At 35.4% G+C, this 16758-nt stretch overlaps 2 protein-coding genes across 3 annotated transcripts; one reads left to right on the forward strand and one right to left on the reverse strand.

The window, feature by feature from the left end:
* On the forward strand, positions 6163 to 9472 carry LOC109709461 (plastidial pyruvate kinase 4, chloroplastic-like). 2 transcript variants are annotated; one of them, XM_020231715.1, is made up of 4 exons: positions 6163 to 6259; positions 6834 to 7291; positions 7401 to 9017; positions 9203 to 9472. In XM_020231715.1, exons 2-4 carry the CDS (start codon positions 6861 to 6863, stop codon positions 9336 to 9338), a joined length of 2184 nt encoding a protein of 727 aa, XP_020087304.1. In that variant the 5' UTR covers positions 6163 to 6259; positions 6834 to 6860; the 3' UTR covers positions 9339 to 9472. The 2 variants fall into 2 exon arrangements, with proteins under 2 accessions (XP_020087304.1, XP_020087305.1); XM_020231716.1 differs by lacking the exon at positions 6163 to 6259 and having other exon boundaries at positions 6837 to 6875; positions 6965 to 7291.
* LOC109709237 (importin subunit alpha-1a) lies at positions 9766 to 15529 on the reverse strand. The gene is made up of 11 exons (XM_020231364.1): positions 15136 to 15529; positions 14620 to 14716; positions 14438 to 14529; positions 14191 to 14322; positions 12840 to 13025; positions 12583 to 12746; positions 12339 to 12417; positions 11952 to 12080; positions 11554 to 11681; positions 10746 to 11121; positions 9766 to 10225 (listed from the first exon to the last, which is right to left on the reverse strand). Exons 1-10 carry the CDS (start codon positions 15343 to 15345, stop codon positions 10749 to 10751), a joined length of 1590 nt encoding a protein of 529 aa, XP_020086953.1. The 5' UTR covers positions 15346 to 15529; the 3' UTR covers positions 9766 to 10225; positions 10746 to 10748.

The raw sequence follows: 16758 nt of genomic DNA on the forward strand, positions 1-16758 counted from the left end.
TTAAGTGCTTATAAAGAGAAAGAAGAGATCCAAAAACAAACAAACTAAAAAGGAAAAGGGAATCCTACCTCTTAGGTTGCCACCTCATTGACCAGAGATAATTATCTGTATACCTCTCAATATTTTTAAAATATTTTACTTATCTCTAATTTTATTTCGTTTTAAATATAACACTTGTATATTTTTTTTGTTATTTAAAAATACCCTATTGTTAGTACATGTTAAGTTTTGGCGGCTTAAATCCAGTTTAAATTTATATCATAATTAAAAATAAGTCAAAAATAATGTTTTTGCTCCTAACCTAAGAGCAAATAAAAAAAATTAATGTCGATAGAAGAGTATATTTAAAAGAGAAGAAGTCCAAATACTTATTTTTGTTCATAACTTAAGGACAAATAAGAAAAGTTGGTGACGATAGTAGATGGATATAATTGAAAGGATAAAATAATAATTTTACAGAAATAACGGCTGTTTATAACAATTCACTAATAAAATATAACTCTACAAATATATTCGAAAGCACTTGGAACATTAAAATGGTATTATTAATATTAACCTTATAAACGGAATAAATAAGAAAGTCGGAAACTTTTAAAAAGTATATAAGCAATTGTCCCCATTAACTATGTATAGATAGATATCCTTGTTGGCTTAAATCGGCCAGCATCCTGCCATGTGGCGGGAGGCCATGTGGGCCGAGTCATGTTCGAAATGACGTGAGGTTGGATTAAGTCGAGTCATGTTCGAAGTGGCGTGAGGTCAGGTGGGCCGAGTCATAATCGAGACCCGTGGGCGCTGTTTCTGTACGTTTTAAGTGAATTAGTTGCGTATTTCTAACAGTTCGAGCTTTTAGGATTAATGGTTAGCGCCAACGATCGAACAACCCTAACAATTGAGGAATTAGGTGGAATGTTGAGTATGCTGTATATCTCTTGGTTACATGCATGCATTTGTTTTCCACCAACTCTTAACCTCTTTGTGTTGATTTTTAATGGAAATTAACAAGGATCAAAAGTTTCCAAACTTTTTTAAGTATAAACAGTTGCAGTTCAATTGTTCTAATCTGCAGCTAGCCACATTATATACAATGCTTAAAAAATTGTAAAAAGCACCTCGAAACCAAATTACATAAAGGGAGTCAAGGATAGAGTTATTAAAGCTTCATAATCTAGCTTATGTGTCCTGGAGTTTATTTTTTTATTGATAATACGATAATAGAATCTAAATATGATAATGGAACCTAAATAAATCTACACCATACCATGTGGTCCAACTCATCAATGAGAAACTCCTCTTGTCCTAATCAACTTAAATATGATAGACACTAACTCATTGGTCGCCATACGCAACAATAAGCAATTAAAGTAAGAGCAATACTATCTGTATATTTACAATACAAGATTAATTCTTTTTGAGATTACTAGCTTCTCGTATTAACAAATTTTTTTTACCACGGGTTTAACATATAAAGTGTGCATATTTTTTAAAATGATTCGAGAAAGTGCGCGGAGAACCCAAGTATATCCTTTCAATTTACACTTAAAAGGAAAGCTATAGTACAAAAATACTAGCTAGGAATTGGAAAGTTCTTCAAGTTTCTGATACCTTGGTTTAAACTGTGATGCATGTGACAAAGATGCTAATTAATCACATAACCTTAACCCTAATATCAAACAACATGAGAAAAAATGGGCCCTAAATCCCCTCTAATAATTGAAGGGTGTCTCAATGGCCACACCTACAAATAGTTTAGGTAAAGCGATGATTGGGGTCGACAACATCTCCCCAACATCTCCCCACTGCAAATCCACATTCGCGCCAATGTGGTGGCGACTATTATCTTTTCGATCTCTAATAGTGTGACGTGCTTTATTTAACTGTCTATGACTCTAATAATTTTTTTTTTTTTTTTAATCCTACTATCCTAAATGAAATGATATGTATATATATATATATATATATATATATATATATAGTTGAGCTAGAATACTATCGATAGCAAACAGGTTCCGTTGCCACCCATTTGTTTTTTATGATGGAGTCTCTAAATCGACGATCGGCACCGTTGAACATGATCTATACTACTTGAAGTGTTTAAAAATCAAATTTCATACAATTTCAACATTGTTCTCTTATCCATCGAGTGGACACAAAAATGAACGGCTGGAAATGAATATTCTTTAAAAAATGATGAAAGGAGTCTTGTAATCAAGATCAAGAGTATAGATCTTGTTTTAAATAGTTTAAAGAATTTTCTAACAAAAATTTAATTGATTTGGATATCTTTACGCCGTTAAACGAGAAAATGTCTCATATCGACCATTAAAATTACAAAATTTGAAACCTTTTGATCATTAGGCAAATGATGTCGAAAAGATTTCAAATTTGATTTCTAAACACTTTAAGTGGTATAGATTATGTTCAACAGTGCCGATCGTCGATTTGGGGGCTCTATCATCGAAAACAAATGAGTGACAACGGAGCCCGTTTGCTATCGATAGTATTTTAGCTCAACTATAGAGAAAGAGAGAGAGAGAGAAAGAGAGAGAGTTCTCTTAAGTGGATAGAAGTCTTTATCCTGTCAAGTCAAATTTGCATGATTGAGACTTCAAATTGATAATCAATACCGTTAAAATTGACCTACACTATTAAAAATATTTAGAAACCGAATTTTATAATTTTTAAAAATCATTATCAAGTCTATCGAAGAGTCGAAAAATGAACGGTCAAAAATAAATGACCTCTGAAAACATAACTTAGACTTTCTTAATTTGCGATTGGAGTTATTAAACATTATCTAAATAATATAAAAAATTTTCTATCAAAAATTCAACTGGTTTGAATTACTCTACACCGTTAAACAAGCAAACGGCTCATATAAGCCGTTAAAAACTGTCAATTTTGCAATCCTTTGAGCACTATGTAAATAAATTTTAAAATTTATAAAATTTAGTTTCTAGCTAATTCAAATACTCTAGATTAATTTCAACGGTTCCGATTATCGATTCAGAATTTCTATTATTAAAAACGATTCGATAGGACGAAAGTCTTTACTCTCTTAAATGGATAGCAGCTGAATTCTATATATATATCTTCATTTCCTATGAAAATACTACTCACCTTTATCTTGTTTTTTATCTCCTCCTTTTGCAATTATATGCACAAAGCCAATTAGTGATCCATACTAGTCATATAAGACTCTGATGTGAGATAATTAGAGTTTCATTCATGCATGCAACTCTCAGAATTTGCTAGTCAAAGTTAAACTGTACATTTACTTATTATTCCTATGGATTAAAGTATTTCAAGGCTTAAGTAAACTATAAATATTCAGAACTTCATTTTGGGACTAAATAGCTTTGATAACTAAACACATTATTTTACTTCTTGGGCATCCATACATCTAACAATAAGGGCTTGTTTGCTTAAAGCATGGAATTAGAATGGATAATGGAATGGAAATGAATTGAAATGGTAATTGGAATGGCCCACTCTTCCAAGACGTTTGGTTTATTTGTGGATTGGAAATTGAAATGAGTTATTCACATTTCGTTGTTTGGTTCGTATAAATTAAAAAAATTATAGAATACTATAATACTAATTTTACTTTCAAATATAAATTTATATTATTTAAATTTATGAAAATATAATATTATTTTTTAATAAGTTTTTCAAAAAAAAATCAAATTTATTTTTAAAAACTTTTATTGATGTGGGTTAGGGATATGGTTTTGAGACATGATAGATTTTTTTTTTTTTTTTGATGAGAATGGGTGAAAAGAAGGAGGGTGAGATGGTTGTATGGGCTTCGAAAACTTAGTGGGCTTCCAGAATGAAATTTCAATCCGGGATAGAAGACCGAAATCAAGTTAAAGGCTAATGGGACATTTCCATTCCAGTTCGTAATAGGAATCCCAAATTGATTCATGCGAACCAAATAAAATTAACCGAATTTAATCAAACCGATTCTCATTCCATACTCAAAATGGATGAACAAAACAAGCCCTAATTATGACTCCGAGGCGATTTATCAAACACCTTCCGTGCACAATGTTACGAATAACAAACAATTTTAACAATAGTAAACCATAGCAGCTTTTTTTATTCCGGAAACAAATGGAGATCCATATTGTAATAAATTAGCAAAAATAGATAAATAAACGAAACTTAAATCCATCCACAAAAAAGATATACGGCGTGTTGCTCGATGGAATTGGGTACGAACCTATGGAGGAGGCCATAGGAGGCGATCGATGGACGATGGAGCTGCGCCTCGAGATTCGTGTCGCGGACGGCGATGTTGAGGACGCTGAAATGGACGGTTCGATCTCGCCGAAGGGAGCCCGCGGCGTCGCCGGCGCCGTAGACGCCCTCGCCATAATACCTTCCATGCGGAGCTCCGCATGGAAGTTCAAACTATCGCTATTGATAATGGGCCGGTCCCTGGCCTATTGGCCTTAAACCCGTTACTGGGCCCAATTGTGTTGCTTAATAAAGTTTTTTTTTTTCTTTTTTTCCTCAGAAGAATCAAAATTTTTAATTTTGAAAACTCATTTTTAACTTTCTATTACAGTAAAAAATTCAAAATTTTCTATTTGTCAGTATAATAAAATACATTATATATATATATATATATATATATATATATATGTGTGTGTGTGTGTGTGTGTGTGTGTGTGAGAGAGTCAAGTTTAAATAACATAAGTATAATAATGAACAGTATTACACTCTTTTTAAACCGTTGATCTAAATATAATCCAGGGATCGAGGTAAAGTAATGGCGACTTTTTTATTTCTATGTCAAAATACTCTTCCCTACTTAATAGGATGTGACACCACTTTAATAGCCTTGGATTTCACATTTATTTACATAGGATGTGACACCACTTTAAGGTTTGGTACTCTAACTATTTACATTAATTTTATGTGCACTTAAAACATTCGTTTTTTTTTTTTTTTAAGTGTGAAAGCATATAATGAAGTTTAATAGTAAAATATATTATAAAGGGGTTATTGCTATAATTGGCCCTTGAACTTTACTTTGTTAATAATTTCTTAAAAATTTTATTTATTTTAATGTGAATTATTGCAGTCAATTAAATTTTGAATTTTTTATAAAATTAAATTTCAGTGTATTAAAATCAATTGCAATCATCCAAAAGCATGGAAAGAAATAAAATGTTGATAATTTTTTTATCTAAATATTGTCAGTTTTTATATAAATTATTTTGCTGTAAAAATTTTGCTTATATTAAAAATTATCAACCAAAGTCATCTTAGTTAGTAGAGGAAAACTGATTATATAGTGGGTTTACAATGAAGGGGAAAAAAAAAAAGGAGTGAAACCCAAGGCTACTGTAGTGATGTCAAATCCTATGAAGTAGAGAAGAGTATTTTAGCAAAGAAACAAAAAATTGTCTATTGTTTCATCTCAATCTTTGGATTGTACTTAGATCTACGGTTCAAAAAGAGTGTAATACTGTTCATTGTTACACTTATGTTATTTGAACTTGATTATATATATATATATATACATATCTTGAAACAAGCGCGAGTAGATCTAAATGCCCGGCCCACCTGGACCGGTCATTTTGGACCGAGACCGGCCCTAAAATCAGTATAAGAGTTTCAGCCCAAGTCGGATCCGGGCCAAACAAATCTAATCTGGCCCCGACCCGTGACGGCCTGGTTCTCTATTTAATTTTTATTTTTTTAATGAACTCAGCTAGAAATATGAAGCAGTTAAGCTTCGAATTTGGAACCTCAGATACCAGTCATCAAGTCCTTAGCTAAATGTGGCTGTGCTAAGTATGGTTGGGCGCAGCAGCTATTGTTTCATTTAGAAATAAACTTAGCTGGAAATGTGAATCAACTAGGATTCGAAATTGGATCTCGGGTACCAACTACCAAGCCCTTTGCCACTTGTTTTAGGGATGGTCGGTGCGCAGCAGCTATTGTTACATAGCCAAACATCGCAAAATCCTATGTATGTGTATATGCATCTCTCCTGCTGCGTGCTTTTCCCTGAGACTGAAACTCCAATCAATCAAAGCACATGAAACTCTGCATTGGATTCTTCCTTAATTATTATCATCAGGCGTGGAAAGAAGACTATAACTTTGGCGCATTTGGACGATAAAACGTAATCATCATGCACTTGTTTGATTGATTATGGTACAACGGTATCATATTTATCTGCTACATATGGCGTACCGCTGCAACTCTTCATAGGATTGTAATACTTCGTTTCATCAAACAGGTACACATTTTTTTCGCCTTTTTTAGAGTTGATCTTATGTTCTTTGGTCTGCATATGTACTTTGCTTTTACATGATTTCTCAACCTCGGATGAGAAGCTCGAAACGGAGCTCTACGAATTCTATTTATAGTTGCCAACTCAAGAGATTGTGTGAAATATAAACTTCTCTGATTTATGTAATACGAAGTCTTTAAGCTAAATTCTGCAATGATCTAGGAATAGATGTCTTAGTTTCCTTCTCGCTAAAAGTATCCAAACATAACCGAATTTTTTGGTTTCGTCGATGTGTAGTTGATAAATGACTTTATTGGCTTAGTAGAGTTCAGTAGCATATATCATCAAACTCGACTTACTACATTAATTTGAGCCCTTTTTTTAATTTCTTTGTTATATAAGGCTCAAAACAAGAGTCTTTTACTCATGCTTCCTCATTTTTTAAGTTCGCCGACATACTTATATAAAGAGAACTAAGCATGAGATTCATCTTGCCCTCTAAATGCATACTTACACAGTAGCTTTATCAGCTAAATTTCTTTAACAAAAAGCGAAGATTATGCATGTCTTTTACTTTTAGGAACTGCAAATCTTCAATCATCACTACATGACATCCTCGAAAGTACGTTGCAATCTCTCGCAGACATATAAATTCCCTTCTAGTAGTACCAAATTGAGATATCAACCTAAACACCTTACGCTGAAACAAAGGGAAAATCCAACATACCCTGCACTTCATTTCAAGTTGAAGTCGGAGAACGAACCCGAAGGACACGGTTGGAAAATTTGCATTTACAGTGATAATATAGATGGAGCTACACAGGATTATGTAACGAATAAACACCCTGAGAATTTATTTCTTACTAGCTCTTCCGACCGTGACGAGGAGTTAGAGGCGGGGATGTCACTGCTCAAGCAAGTTCCCTCTTGGTATTCAGCGAATATTTCAGTAAACCTTCTCGACAAGCTTAAGGCGGTTCGCTTATGGCTATTAGCCTCGGAGCACCGCAACTTTTCGCAATTGAAGTTATGCCACAGGTATGCTTAGATACATTGTTTCGTCGCAATATTATTTTATGCTTCTTATAAGGTGAGTAAATGGGCGTTTTATAGTTGAAATTTACCTCTAGTTATTTTTACGTGGCAGGATTTACTTGCCTAGTGCGACGAACTTGACTCACTATTTAGCCTTGCAACTCCTTAGTATCGAGGAGCTGAATGAAAACCTATCTTCGGTAGGCCTCCTGTGCTTGAAATCTTCGTGTTCGTGCATTCTTCCAAGCATCAATTTCGGGATTCAACAGCTCGAGAATTTCATCGAGAGCGACACAAACGTAGAAGATGTGGATCGGAGCGATTGCTCAATTAGCATGATGAGAAAGAGGGTCTCTTCTCATGCAATAAAACTATTTGGGCCAGCTCATGAAGAAAGGAACTTTAGTATCATGGTAACAGTTGGAAGAGAGTCGATATCGAATGAGACACTCATATCCAATCTCCTCAAAGCGGGAGCGAATGTGTTTCGTATAAATTGCGCGCATGATGACCCAAATGTTTGGAGCGAGATCGTTCGAAAGGTGAAAGCCAATTCTCAAATGCTAGAGAAGCCATGTAGAATTCTCATGGACTTGGCTGGTCCGAAGCCAAGGACTGAGCTGCTAATGAGAGAAACAAATGTGTTCATGGCGCCGAAGATCGATACCAAAGGTGACATGATTCCCTCAGCTCATTTTTGGATTTGCTCAATGGAATGTAGCTCTCCTCCTCCTCCTCACTTCTCACCAGGTGCAGTTATTTGTGTGGATCGCAAGTTAATCGACGGTCTTAAAGAGGGTGATTTTGTAAGCATTCTTGATGGTATTGATAAAAAGAGTTCACTTAGGGTGGTTCTTAAGCGCTCTTTGGGTGCCGACGATTACGGTTTCATGGTCGAGTGTTCGAGAGCGACTTGCATTGGAGTCGGTAGCAAACTATATTTCAAGAGGGGAAACAAGAAGCACTCTTTGGGGCAAGTAGTAAAGCTACTTAAAATCGAGAAGTTCGTCATTTTGAAAGTTGGCGACTCGCTAACTATTTCTAGATTTTGCTGCACATCGGTGGACGAACCGAATTGCGCCATGTTCGATTCGAACCTTGTGAGGATATCATGCACGTCGGACCAACTTTTCGATGGAGTGAACCCGGGTGAGCTGATCGCATTTGACGACGGGAGAATATGGGGCAAAATTCGGAAAAAGAAAGCAAATGAGATCACTGTACTCATCACTCATGCTAGTCCAACTGGGTCCAAATTGGGTTCGGGCAAGTCGATAAACACGCCAAGAAGCGAGGTTAAGCTCAGGGGAGTAACTCCAAGGGATCTTGTGGACCTTGAGTTTATTGCTTCTCATGCAGATATGGTTGGCATTTCATTCATTCGCGATGTCGAGGATATACAAAGCGTTCGACGTGCGCTCGACGAGAAGGGGGCAAAACCGGAGATCGGAATTGTACTGAAAATAGAGACCAAGGAGGCTTATGAAAGGCTGCCTATCTTGTTGTTTGAGGCACTCAAGTACTCAAACCCTGTAGGGATTATGATCGCGAGGGGAGATCTAATGATTGAGTGTGGATGGGAGCAGATGGCCGAAGTGCAGGAAGGAATAATGTCTGTCTGCGCGGCTGCGCACGTGCCGGTCGTCTGGGCGACCCAAGTTCTGGAAACACTAGTCAAGTCAGGGCGCCCTACCAGAGCTGAGATCACAGATGCAGCTACTGGAATGAGGTAACTTAAGTTGCGAACGGGGAATTTCTATGTGATAACCATTTGTGGGTCGTATTCTAGTAGATCGATCTTTCCTGTAACATAATAACAGAACTGATTTTGTGTTCCTTTTTCAGATTTAGTTGATCAAGTTTAGCTTTAATTCGAAGTTCTTTTTTCTTTCTTTCCTTTCTGTTTTTGTGCAGGTTAAGCTGTGTCATGTTGAACAAAGGGGATCATATAGCAGAAGCTGTTTGTGCATTAAATTCCATGTTAAGCAACCGTTCATCAGAGAAGAAGATTGCAATGACAAACCCTTTGATTCCACCTAGTCGCCTCTGATGCAGCAGTAGGAATTTATTCTCCAAACTCTAAATAGTATTACATCTCTGATCTTCGTACCTTTTATATTACTGTTTAATCATGCATTTTGTTGTATTACACCTTGATTAATGGAGAAAACAATAATAACTTTTCCCAGTGGTTATGAAACAAAAAATATGAAAAAAAAAAGCTGTGAGTACTAAGACCTTCTCAAGGTCCTCTGGAGATAACAATGAATGAACACTTTACTAACATTTTACCTGATTGTTGCGAATGCTTTAACACAAAACACAGTAATGGCTTGTTTTAAAAAACCACAAAAGAGAAAAATATTCCAGGTCCACACAGCAATACTCAATGACTAATCAATCAGCAAAATTTATCGATAGCTTCATCTATTCTAAACTAAAACATAATTTGCTGCCATATGCAGAACAATACTCAATAAAATGAACAGGAAAAACAAAGTACCAATATAATGAAAAATACAATGTAGCCAGGAAGCTTATAAAAAGGCCCTCCAAACAGAATCGTCCAATAATGAATTCTGCAAACCTCACAAAATAGGTTTTTTTTTCCCACCCTATAGATGTTACAAATAGATAATAATAACCTGTGCTCCGGAAAACAAGCAAATAACAGCTTAAGACAAACAAGCCTTTCCCTGTTCCGAATTTAATCAACTAGAAGTGGCTCCTTTTAATTTTTAGATCATTGGACTCATAGAAAAGAAAGGGGGAAAAAAAAAGTTCAAACTCCAATTGTTGAAACACTACCGTCTCGAGTAGTTGTTGCAGCGGTAACTGAAACCAAAACAAACAAGATAGGAGCGCCCAACTAACTCAAAGCTTCTCCTATCAACACAGCACAATCATCATCCTTCGCAACCTCCAGCTAAAAGAAGCCTACAGTAAAATACCAGAACATTCGTTTAGCAAGTGCGCACTACATTAACGCTTCACCACACAAAAAAAGACCATCTCCTTATTATGTTTCAGTTTGGTCACCAACCTTTCAATTGTTGCAAATGGGTCAGTAGAAGTTGAGATCTATTGCAATATTAGTCCTCAATTTGCTTTTATGCCTTCGTTTTTTGTATATTCTTTTAAAACTGTAGCTTTAATTCCCACTCTAATTCCCCAGGCAAATTGGATGGAAGACAATTTAATCACTATGTGAGAACTGAGAAGTCAAAAAGTTGCTTCAGCGACAATTAGATACAATTACATGGATGTCTCTGTCAAATTTAATGGAGAAGTTTAACCAAAATGGATAACATTGCAACAAGATGCCCAATTTTGAGGCGTCATGTAAAAGATCGAAAGGTTGGCGACCAAACTGAAAACAGGCCAGAAGGTTGAGAGGGACAAATCAGAGTTCCAGAGCAATTCACGAAATAAAACATTGTTTGTTATTAGAGCTTACCATTTAGCTGAAGTTGAAACCACCAGAAGGAACATTAAACTGCTGGCCTGTACTACCGAACATCGTTTCAGAAGTGTCTCCGGGAGGCATGGCCTCATCCTCCTCCTCCAACCAATACGTTTCAAGAATCTTCACAGACTTTTCATAGATTTCCGTATTGTCATGGCTCTGCAAATTCTCAATCTTCTCTAAGCCCTCAGCTTCGTCAATCATCTGGGCATAGAGGTTTACTCCGCCAGTGGCACCCAAGTTCTTCTCAGCTTCACCAACCTTTAAAATGTTCTCCAGTCCTTCTAAACAGACAGTCACGATTCTCGGATCAGGACAAACAAGAAGATCGCACAAGGGTTTGATGCAACCCTGGCTTACCAGATATCTGTAACGATAAATTGAATGACCATGTGAAAAAAGAGAAGAATATTACACTAACGGAATTGGGAATTCCAGAATTGCAATGGAAAGTAGAAACATGAAAATTTAATTCAACACCTTGTTTTTGTTTTTTTTTTTTTTATTCCTTTTAAGCTCTATGTAGTTCCAGGCACCCAAGGATGACACTTTTGCAATGGCTGGTATATTAGCCACTCTACATTATGGGTCTTGTTTTGATGATAAAAATAAAAAAATATGATGATATATTTATTTCTTTCTTATAATAATAATAAATGTCAATCTGCGAACTACACGAATTGAAAAACATATAATAAGTCCGTTATTTTGTGCCTTCTTCAGCTACATAGAACTTGAGCAAAAGGCAAAACAAAAAAATTGGAAAAAAAAAAACCAAGCCTAAGCAGCAGAACCATACTTTATTTGATCATGGGTACCGCCTGAAGTAGCATTTGAGATAGCCCATGCAGCCTCCTTCTTAATGTCAAACTCTGCAGTCTGAAGCAAATGTACTAAAGGACCAATAATACCAGCAGCAATTACAGCCTGTCAATTCAGATAACCATAATAAGTCCATTTCTTGCGATTGACAAGTTCCAAAATAGTAAAATAAAATATTATGGCAGTCAATCAGATTACACCGTTCGTTTATAAGGCCTTGTCAATAGCTTTTCAAAATTTGCACCTAACGTACTTTAGATAAGAATATTGTTACTAGCCTTCCATCTTCTATAAGTTCAACAAGCTTTATTCATTAATAATCAATGACATAAAAATGAGCATCTATACTACCAAAGATCCTTCTAGTTTCCATACCTGTATCTGGTCCTTGTTCCCAGCTGTAATATTTGAAATGGTCCAGCAAGCTTCCTTCTTAATGCTCTTCTTATGATTTTGGGCCAAAAGGTTCAGAAGGCAAGGGAGAGCTTGATGATCGATGACGCACTAGAAAAGAAAGGACAAATTGAGGGTCATGTAAAGTAAAGTAGCATTTTCAGCAAGAGTAAAAAAAACAAACCAGATAAACCAAGCTTTTGATCTAATTAATCAAAGAACAACAAACAACGATAGATAATTAAGGAATTAACCAGCACAAGGTGCGCTAAAAATAAAGCTCCTAATATAATGCAGGTGCTACAGAAGAAAGTCACTGCAACATAAGAAAAATCCCAAAAGGGTCACAAGTATAAAGAATAGCTGTACTTGTGTTTGCACATCATCTCCAGTTACAATGTTCCCTACAGTCCGAAGAGCAGGTATAAGCACTGAAGGTGAAGGATGCCTACACAAAGCATCAAATCAGACATAATAAAAAGGCAGATATATAAATATATATATATAAATATATATATATATATATATATATATATATATATATATATATATGGAGTAAATTTGCAGAGGACGAAAACATAGAATTAACTCCAGAAGGGGAAGAATTTAATACAGAAGAAGTTCAACAAGTCGGGGACAGACGCCTGCTTCGATAACAGCTTGGATTTTATCATTAGTACCATCAGACAGATATGAGAGTGCCCAGCAGGCATCGGTGAGAACCTCCTCGTCGTTAGAATGAATCAGTTGCGCAAGAGCTGGAAGAGCAGGTTTTGTCTGCTCAAGCCATATAGCATTGTATATGAGAATGAATAGCACTGCAGTCTAGCATGGTAACAAACTTAGGATGAAAAGCCGAAAGCCCAAAACCTGCTCGAAAGATGGTTGAGGCTTTCCCCTGCAAAAGTTAGATAGAGTCCATGTGGCATTTCTCAGCATAGAGAGCTTAGCATGCTCATTCAACTGCGCCAACAGAGGCATCAATGCACCATTGGTGAGGACAAGGTCACGGCATCTAGGGGAATCGCCGGCAACATTACCCAATGCCCACACGGCCTTCAATTCAGATTTAAACAGGAAATTAGTAGAAGTTTTATATATATATATATATATATATATATATATATATATATATATATATATATATATATATATATATATATATATGGTAGACACAGAAGAAGTTTATCTGTCTACTTGCACACCATTGTAAAAATTAATTTCAAAAACTAGACTTTTATATATGCCTCAGAAAAATCTGTCTTTTACATAAATGCCGCTTTATAAAAACTTTAACTAGTTCAAAACCAACTACGCTTTGAATGAATTGGTTGACTTCCAAGTTTGCGGTAGAGGCATTTTTGTTTTATATATATATATATATATATATAGAGAGAGAGAGAGAGAGAGAGAGAGAGAGAGAGAGAGAGAGAGAGAGTACGGCTACTATACTCTTATGAGTCCAATCGCCTTCGTACTTGTAAGTCGTTTTCAATGATATAGCTTCTGAATCGACGATCTATACCGTTAAACATTATCTAGAGCATTTAAAACTTCTACAAATCAAATTTTATAAATTTTTGATATCATTTACCTTACAATCAAAAAAGATGAAAATTGATAATTTTTAACGGCCAATATGAGATACTTGCTAGTTTAACGGTATAAAAGAATCGGAATCGGTTGAATTTTTTTGATAGAAAATTCTATTCACTATCTAGATAAAGATCAACAACTCCAATCTTAAATTGAAGGATCCGATCATCCATTTTTAGGACGTCGTTCGATTTTGACAGTTTATATTATACCCGCTTGATGGACTTTATTAAGATTTCAAAAAATTATGAAATTTATTTTTTAGAAGTTTCAAATACTTTAGATCACATTTAAAGAAATGGATCATCGATTGAGAAGCTCCATCATTGAAAACAGCTTATAAGTATGAAGGGCTCTATACTCATAAGAGTATAGTAGCCCTACTCTCTCTCTCTCTCTCTCTCTCTCTCTATATATATATATATATATATATATATAACTTTGAGAGATACAGTATTTAGAATTTTATAGGGGATGCATATGTAAACAGTTTCAGGGTGCAAAAACAAAAAACCCTTGGGGCATGTATGTAATTCCAAATTTGGCCATGGTACACATATAGAGTAATCTGATTAAGTAAGAATGCTCTACTTTAAAGATTTACCATTCAATGAGGTATATGTACCTGCTCGCGGACATCATCACTGGGAGAACCAAGAAGCTTTACAAATATAGGCACAGCACCATGATCTATTACAACTTTTGTGTTTTCTGAAGTTCCTGATGCAATATTAGTAAGAGCCCACGCAGCTTCAAACTGTCCAAACAATTAAATGAGGAAAAGATGGTGGTAAGGTTAGATCAAGTATACATGCAGAATAAGAAATAGCGAACATTAAATATAGCTATATTGGAATATTCAGAATACAGACCTGAAGTTGGGGGAAGTCCTCCCTTGTAAGGAACTGCACAAAGCGAGGAACAACACCGGATTGGATAACTTCCTCGATCGGAGGGCTCCGCTCTGATTGAAATTCAATTAAATCCAATTCATGCAATATTATATTGGTGAATCAGTAGCATAAGAAAATACAAATCAGATCAGATCAAATACCAATTGAGAGTAACTTTCGAAATTGCGTAGTCGCTTCAAGCTGCAAATTGCTATCATCAGAATAAACCCCCGCCACCATTGCCGGCAAGCTTTCCAGCTGCAGTCCACCACACCAACAATAAATACAAGGGGAAGAGGACTACACTCTCATCAAAGCTCTAGTCATCATTTATCTAAGGGATTACCAGTACTACTAAAGCTGAAAAGCTACTCCAAAAAGCACTGAAAAGCATAAATAAGTTAATCATAGCACTGCACGGTGATCATGAGGAAATTGGAAGAGATAATTGGTATATTAACATAAATTGAATGCATTATAATCAAATCATTCGAGTATGCAGTTGTCGACAGTTAACTCCTAACCTAGAAGTGATCAGGTCTCACAACGATCCAAAATCAATTTCCACAATAGGAAATATAAGAAATTGATATGATTATACAAGCCCAAAACCCTAGAGATCTGGTCCCAGCATCCCATCTCAGCATTAGGAACCCTAAGGGGATCGATCGACGCACCTTTTTCTCGACGGCGGAGGCGGGGACGGAGGCGGGAAGGGCCTGGGCCTGCATGCCCTCGCGGCGCTTCTTCTGGAGGTTCTCCTCCCTCCGATTCTTCCGGATCTCCACCATGTTGTCCTCGCGCCGCCGCCGCCCCTCCTCCGCGTCCACCGCCACTTTGTACTTGTTGCGGCGAACCTCCGCCCTCGCGCTCGGCCGCAGCGACATGGCTCCGAGCTCCCCCGAGAGAGCGAGAGCGAGAGAGAGGAGATCGCGACAAAACCCTAGGAGCGAGGGGGTTGAGGAGAAACCTTAGCTACCCTTGGAGGAGACAGAGTGGGAATGGGCGAAAGGAGGGGCTTTTATTTTCCTCTGTTCGAATACACAATATAGAGACGATCAGAAGGGGCTATACCACTATTTCAAATTGCGAACTTAAATGAGGTGAAATTTGTAAAAATGGAGAATAAAGTTACGTGCACGACGAATCGGACGACCAAGAAAAGACCACGTGGATCAAATTGCTTCTTGTTCCCGTGGGTCCCATTGGGGTCGGTTGGCTCATGACTGTACTAAAAGTTTTTTTTTTTTTTTTATAAGAAAGAAAACATACATTTGAAATGTTTTTTTTAATAAATAAACGTAGTTGGAATTATAAAGCAATTTAAATTGGAGCATGCCATTTCGAAGGCCATCAAAAAGAAAATACACTATCTATTTTATATTTAGAAAAATTAATTTAAATTATAAAATAATTAGACTTCGAATTTAGAATCACAAGTATTAATAAAAATATTTTTTATCACTTGTGCTTGTAAACTTAGATTAATATATTATCGTTTAGCTAAAAGATTAATTATTATATATATATATATATTTTTAGAGAGAAAAATAGTAAATTACAAGCTTCGTTCGAACTTTTTTAATCAAAAATAATTTGGCTAAAAATATAAATAAACTAAGTTTCAAATTAGGAACACAGTTATTGTACTTTTAGATTGCTATAGTATTATTAAAAAAAACAATATCAATATGTACTTAGCAGCAACAAAATTAGAGCGTATGAATAACATTGCACTCTTAGCAATCTCTATATTATAATTTAAAATTAATTTTATTTGCTACCTTATAGTATTATTTTAAACAATTTTATTAAATTAATATTTTTTCGCCAATTTCTATACTATTGCCATCAAATTTACTATTTCAAAGAGGAGTTAATTCATTTTTTTAGAGTTACCTATTATTAGTAAAAAAAAAAAAGAAAAAGAAAAATGAACTTTGGTGATAGATTTTGAAAGCTCTTATCAAATCATCTTAAGTTTTACTCTCAAATGCAAGTGGTAATAGATTTGATGGTTAGTATTCCAAATTTTAAGTTCAAAATCAAATGGCTTAATATTTCCAACTAAGATCAAATTATTTTATAAATATAGACGAAATATATGTTCTGCTATTTTTAAATAGTACTTTCAAACGAAATTTTTACCTTCATTTTACAAATATAGGTTATTATTATTTATAGTGCAGAAATTGACAAAAAAATAATAATTTAAGGATTTGATAAAATAAAATGTATACTGTAAAAATAAAAAAGAATTCTTAAGTAGTGTAAGGCATAGTGTATTATAAGCTAATTTT

This window comes from Ananas comosus, linkage group 4 (genome assembly GCF_001540865.1).
Source record: "Ananas comosus cultivar F153 linkage group 4, ASM154086v1, whole genome shotgun sequence".
NCBI classification, from domain to species: Eukaryota; Viridiplantae; Streptophyta; class Magnoliopsida; order Poales; family Bromeliaceae; genus Ananas; species Ananas comosus.